General features: G+C 47.4%; 1 protein-coding gene across 1 annotated transcript; it reads right to left on the bottom strand.

Moving 5' to 3' along the window:
* Positions 1–1,483: 1,483 nt before the first annotated feature.
* Positions 1,484–3,291, bottom strand: NR0B2 (nuclear receptor subfamily 0, group B, member 2). The gene is made up of 2 exons (XM_006883641.1): positions 2,751–3,291; positions 1,484–1,725 (listed from the first exon to the last, which is right to left on the bottom strand). Exons 1-2 carry the CDS (start codon positions 3,289–3,291, stop codon positions 1,484–1,486), a joined length of 783 nt encoding a protein of 260 aa, XP_006883703.1.
* Positions 3,292–6,707: the final 3,416 nt, after the last annotated feature.

The following is a 6,707-nucleotide window of genomic DNA, read 5'->3' as shown; positions in this document are numbered from 1 at the left end:
GTATGCCCTTGGTACTGGCACTGGGTGCCCATATTCAGTATGTGGACAGTTCAGCTGTCGACCCTATGTGGGAGGCCATAGAGAAAAGCCTCGGTTACAACTCCTAGACTGTTGCCCCCAAGTGAACGACCTTCTGCTGAGCAATAATTAACTTGGGCCCCGTGAGAAGAAACCAAACTGTGGTGGTGAGGGGGGTAGGGCCTGGTCAGAACAGGTCCTGTTGCTGGAGAAAGGAGGAACCCTAAATAGGGGTCGTATAGGCATGCGTGTTATTATCCCTCCTGGCTACCCTGCAGGTCAGTCACCCTGACCCAGAGGTAATATCCAAAATGTTTAACAAACATGGAAGCGTAGACATTGGCAAAGTTGAATAGAACAAATCTTGGCACTCAGCAGAGAAGGCCTGAAGGCCATGGCTATGTCAAGTGTCTCTGACCAATGGGAATGTCTGGGAGGAATAAGCCCAGGAGGGGGGCTAAGGCAGAGTGGCAGCAGAAGGGAATGGAAGGGGGTTCAGAGCAGTGCTCTTAACCAGGACAGCTAACCAACTGTCATGAAATCTTTTTAACACTTATATGTCAGTACCATTGTAGGCTAGTTAAACTACTGCCTATTTTGTCTCTAAGCAGCTTCTAGGTCAGCCCTAGGTCCCCTTGCTTATTTTATTGAAAGAGTGATGGAGATCTTGCATTAGTTGCAGGAATGAGGAAAGTAGATTATTCCAAGTTATAGAAATCCCAAGAGCCTTGTCTATTTCAATTTGGGAATGGGCTGCATCATTTTCCTAATTGACTGTGACCAGATTCTCACTGGGGTGGGTGGAAGCCTCTAGGTGGTGAGGACCAGACAAGGCATCGGTGGGGGGTTATTGATGGAAGAGGGGGATCCTCTCCTTTCAAGGATGAAGGTGGGGACTAAGGGGGATTTGAACTAATACTGAGTTCAGGACTAGGTACAAACGAATCTCATTTTCTGGAATGAAATCATTACCCCATCCTGAAAAAAGACCCTAATTCCCCAAGGTCTGGCTTTGGTACATCTTAAGATGCCTTCTCCTTGAGTTCCCTGTGAGAGGGTAGGAAGGGCCTTGAAGGAGAGATGGTCCCTTCCACACACATGAACTAAATGCCAGATTCCGAGAGTATCAGACCTTTTATTACAAAAACAAATAACTTACATGAGTTCTGTACAAAGTCCAGTGAATATCCCAGGCTTCTGCCTTTATCCCAGAGGCATAGAGGCTTTGGGGACCACCAAGGGCCAGGCAGCCAGCTGGAGTAATATCCAAACAGAGGGAATCCAAATCAGGCAAAGCTGAGTGAAGGTGCCCTAGCCAACCTGTCTGGACCAGGCCCAGCTTGTTGTCTGTCTGTACAGGTTTCTCCCTCCAGCAGCGCCACGCTGCTCTTGGAAACAGCCGGGCTGAGTAGGCACTGCTGACCTCTGCCAACCCTCACGGGATCTCTGCCTAGGCTGGAGCAGGTCAGTTCAGCACAAGCATGTCCTCAAGGAAGGCAGTGATGTCGACGTCTCCAATGATAGGGCGGAAGAAGAGGTCCACAAGCAGGTCAGGCGGAATGGACCTCAGGGTGGAGGCCATGAGGAGAATGTGGGCCAGTCGATCTTGACCTGTTGGCCACCAGGGCTCCAGCACCTCACACAACGCCTGGTGAGCCTCCTTCTGTAGGTACCCAATATGAGAGGAGGCGCAGAGGCCTGGAACGTCTGTGAGCAGAGGGGTGAAGAAAGCTAGTGAGCATCCTGTTCCCAGCCACCAAAGCTGCTACAAGACACCTCGCCATGGCCTTTGCTCAGCCTTGGAGGCCCCTCTCTGACCTTCTCTGATTTAGTGATCATTTCACCACCCATTTCTGGGAGGCAGTATGAAGTGATGGTTAAGAGTCCCTGGGTTTGAATCCCAGTGCTGTCACTTGTAAACTAGGTGACCTTAAGCAAGTTACCTAAGTTCTCTGGCTCAGATTCTCTATCTGTAAAATGGATTTAATAGTACCTAGTCCACAGGCTTATTAAAACATTTAAATAAGCTGCTTTTGCTGTTATTGTTGATTGCTGTCAAGTCGAGCACGACTCATAGTGACCCCATGAACAAAAGGCCTGAAGCCTTTCTACAACTATCAACATTTATCAAAGTTCATAGAGTTTCCAGAGGCATGTTGTTTAGGAAGTGGATACCACTCCTGCTTCCAATTAAATAAGCTAGTATATAGAAAACTCTTAGAGTCTCTAACATCCCATAAGTAGGCTTATTCACTATTATTATAATTAATTACTATAATTAAGCATTCTGTGAGGCCCTTTGGTGGGAAACTCTCAGATGCTCTCTGGATCACAGAGAACTGCATCTCCACCTGCTTCTGTCCTGGCTGAATTTCAGACTCTCTCCCCTTTCTGCCCTTGTGTGTGGTCTTTCTGAACCCTCAGGGTTTCACCTTCAGAACTTAGAGATGTGGTTGACACAGCTGCGCTGCCCATCCTCCCTCATTTCTGCCTTTCCTGAGGGAAGATGGGGTGCTGTGGGGGGAGCACAGTAACCACAGCCAGCCTCTGGTGAGTAGAACTGGGTTTCCACTCCCTATACTGCCCCTGCCTGGCAGTGTGACATTCAATAAGTCCCCTTTGGTGAGGGCCTGATAGGATAAAGGACATCAACAAACCCTTAGAAGGTGCTTTCCCTGAATGAACCACCCTTCCCCAGTTTTGGTACCCCTTTGGGAGCGTGGGGGACTCACCAGGGTTGAAGAGGATGGTCCCTTTCAGGAAGGCATACTCTTTGGGACCCAGCTCCAGATTGCAGAAGGACTCCAGGCAGCACTGAAGCCACTGCACTGCAGCCAGCGAGGGCTGGGGCCTGTCCTGCAGCTGACTACTGCCGCCACTGCCACCTGGCTCCTCCAGCAGAATCTTCTTGAGTATGCTGGGCGCTGGGACCTCTGCCACCTCGAAGGTCACAGTGTCTTGGACCAACCCAAGCAGGAAGAGGGAGCCCCAGCAGTCCCGCAGCAGCCACCGCTGATCCTGGGGGGGCAGCTGGCAGAAGGATGGCAGGTTCCTGAGGAAGGCCATTGTCTTGGCCAGGACATCTAGGGCCTCCTGGCAGGTACGGTGGGGAGTACTCAGGCGGACGGGCCTGTGTTGCCGGCACAGGCAGTGGCTGCGAGGTGGGGGGACAGAGGGCCTGGCCCTAAGTCTGGGGCTCAGGAGTGCATACAGGATGGCTGGGCGGCTGGCAGAACCCTGGCACGGGCAGGCCCCTGTCTGGCTGGAGCTCATGGTTCCGCTCTTTTCCTCCCTCCGCCCAGCTCTCCTGCCCTCTGCTCGGAGCTATTTATATTCCCCAGGATGGGAGGGGGAAATAGCCCGGACAACCTTGACTCCAGAAGTCATGTTCATTGAAAAAAAAAATCCAACCCCAACGCACCACACACACACACACACACACACACACACACACACACACACACACACACAGTCTCAGACCCTGGCAGGTTGGTGGGGAAGTGCGGGGGAGGGGCACAATGGGAGCTCCACGTGGCGTCGATATCACTGCAGTCAATGAAATGGTTGGTGCAGGGCACAAGGCTGCCTGCCAGCTGCCCCCGCTGCCCCTTATCGGATGACTCAAGCGGATAAACAATGTCATTAACCCAGGCTGTACCAGGACACCAAGGCCTCAGGTGCACCATCAGCAGACAGCGGTGGCAGGTGTCCTTACTGGTGCCCTGTTCCTGTGTGCACACAAGACCAAGGCTCTTGCTAAGCTGGACAAGCCTTGAACGCAACTCAACCTGGAAGTGCCTTATCACTGGCTTATTTGCTTAACCTCGGGGCTCTGTGCCTGTTGTCAGTTAAGAACAGGACACAGGATAGGGAACCCAGTGGGGGGGGAGGGGACCAGAGTACTGTGCTCTCTAGAGCCCCCTCCTCCAACTCCAGCTCTGGGGGCTCAGTGGAAATAAGATGGCCGGACTAGATTCCCAGAGTTACTGAAAGGCCACATCTGCTGGGGAGCCCTCACTGACAGATAATTAAATATGACTGCCATTTATTGACCACCTACTGTGTGCCAGGCAATTTGCACTCTACTATCCATAAATTCTGAAGGAAGCATTTTGCTTTGTGAGACTCAAGAGGTGAAGAAGCCACTAGGAAGGAACAGACCCCAAATATGTCTAATTCTTAGTGAAGTTTTTGCTTGCTCCCTTCATCCACTGGCCCTATAAATGCAGTCAAAACTATGTTGCCTGCTTTCCCAGAGCTGGCAGATACCTGAGCGGGCACCCACCTTGCTGCTTCTGGGTCTCAAATTGATGCCCACTTGTTCTCTGAGCAGAAACGAAGTCTGCCTGCCAAAGGTTCCGTGTCCCGCGCACCTGTCAGTGCCATGTGGAAGGAGGTGAGAGAATGTCGCATCCCAGAACTTTGGAAAGCTCAGCTGGAGAAATCTTTTCAGTTCACAGTATATGGCAGCTGGGTGCCCTGGATTCATCATGTTCTGGCTGTGTGGCCTCTGTGGACCTCAGGAGCCTCTTGTGGGATGATAATAGCTGTGGTGAGGACAAAGTAACGTCTAGAGTCCAAGCAGTTTGTGGCATATAGTTTAAAAAACCCCTTTATTGCCATTCAGTCAGAAGCAGCTCATAGCTGACCCACTGGCGGGTTTTCAAAGCCTGGAACTCACACAGGAGGAGATTGTCCATCTGGTGGATCTGAACCACTTGCCTTTGGGTTGGAAATGCAACTCCCTACCACTAGGCCACTAACGCTCCCTGGCTTACAGTGTTTTTGTACAAGGAGCCTTTAGGTTGGAATTAACTCAGAGCTGACCCTCCAGTGGGTTTTCAAAGCTGCCAATTGTATGGGAGAAGATTGCTCATCTTTCTCTGGTGAAGCAGCTGCTAGATTAGAAAACTGCCTTACTACTAAGCTACCTCCTTAGCATTAAGCCACCAGAGCTCTTTCTGGCATATAATAGGGGAAGCTTTAATAGAAAAAACAGATGATATATTTAATTTTCTTATGAATAACCTAGATTCCTTGAATTTTCCAAGTTCCTTTAATCTTCTTTTATGTCACCAGATCCCATTAAGGGAAATTATGGAGTCAGGTTGCCTGGGTTCAAATCCTTCTTCATCACTTTCTAGCCGAGTGACATTGATCAAATGACTTCATCTCTTTGTGCCTCAGTTTCCTTGTCTTTAAAATGGTGGCAAGAATGGTCAAGAGTGCAACTGGTTTTATGAGTCTTGAAGTCTATATACATTGCAGCGTCTTCTTTAAGAATGGAAAATCAGAGATGAAAGTAAATCCTAAGCTTAAGAAAACAAATCACTACAAATTATGAATTTAAAATAAACAGACTGAAAACACAAAAATCACCAGAAAATCCAGGAGAATAACAAAGGTTCTTTTTCTTTTCTTTTTTCTTTTAATTTTTCTCATTGTTGCACATTTTCCTACCTTATCTCTTTCTCCCTCCCCCAGCCCACCCCAGAATGTACCTCTTGTTCCAGGTTGTTGTCATACATATAATGTCTAATCATATAATCCTTTCAGACAGTTCTTCCCCTCATCTGATCTAATACAGTGTTTGTTATCTATCCACTCTTTTCCATTCCATCCCCAACCTCACCCCATCTGTGTCCTATTTTATAATAGCAGTGTTATGCAGTATTTGTCCTTTTGTGACTGAGAAATTTCACTCAGCATAATGTCCTCCAGGCTCCCCCATGTTGTGTCATGTCTTATGAGTTCATTGTAATATTTTATGAGTTCTTTGTTTTTCAATGCTGCATAATATTTCACTGTACAAATATACCATAGTTTTTCTATCCATTCATTTGTTAATGGGCACTTGGGTTACTTCCATCTCTTTGCTATTGTGAATAATGCAGCAATAAACATGGGTGTACCTATATCTTTTTGAATTGTGGCTGCGGTTTCTTTATGAGATGGATTGAAACAGTAACTAGGGCAATGGGGGTAGGCTTATCAGAGTCAGTGTAATTGGCTCAGGACAGGGAAGGCTTCAGAACTATTGTACTTTGGGTTGCTATGAGTCACAGGCGACTTGACGGCACATAACAACAACAACAAGAACAAGAACAACAACAACAACAAGAAGATATTCCCAAGAATGGAATTGTTAGATCAGATAGTATGTCTATTTCCAATTTTTTGAGAAAGCATCAGACCACCTTCCATAGTGACTGTACCATTTTACATTTCAATAAATTACATTAAAAGAAGAGTTCCACTCTTTCCACAACCTCACCAGCATTTGCTGTTTGAACTTTGCTATTGTTGCTTGGGTGATAATAAAGTGTTTTCATTAATATTTTTCTTGATATTATCAGCCTACATATTCTTTAATTGTGGTAAAATATGTATAACAGAAAATTTGCCCTTTTGACCATTTTATTTCATTTATTTGCCTTATAATTTTTGTTAGGTGCTGTTGAGTGAACTACAACTCATAGTGACCAGATGAACTGTCCTGAGCCATCTTCGTCATCTGCTATCTTTAAGCCCATTGTTACAGTCACTATGTTACTCGTCTCATTGAGGGTCTGCCCCTCTTTCACTGACCCTCCACATTTCCAGGCATGAGGTCTTTTTCCAAGGACTGACCCTTCCTAATAACTTGTCCGAAGTATGTCAGATGAAGTTTCACTGTCCTTGCTTCTAAG

Source organism: Elephantulus edwardii, unplaced genomic scaffold (assembly GCF_000299155.1).
Source record: "Elephantulus edwardii isolate Elephantulus edwardi_28Jun2011 unplaced genomic scaffold, EleEdw1.0 scaffold00028, whole genome shotgun sequence".
Taxonomy (NCBI): Eukaryota; Metazoa; Chordata; class Mammalia; order Macroscelidea; family Macroscelididae; genus Elephantulus; species Elephantulus edwardii.
The sequence above is the reverse complement of the archived record's forward strand: the minus strand, read 5'-3'. Positions and strand labels throughout refer to the sequence as shown.

What these genes read in the sequence shown, in the direction of transcription:
- NR0B2 (XM_006883641.1), bottom strand. Translation starts at nt 3,291, where the DNA reads ATGAGCTCCAGCCAGACAGGGGCCTGCCCGTGCCAGGGTTCTGCCAGC. An exon ending in GACCATCCTCTTCAACCCTG is followed by an intron (nt 1,726 to 2,750) that starts GTGAGTCCCCCA and finishes CTCTGCTCACAG; the next exon opens with ACGTTCCAGGCCTCTGCGCC.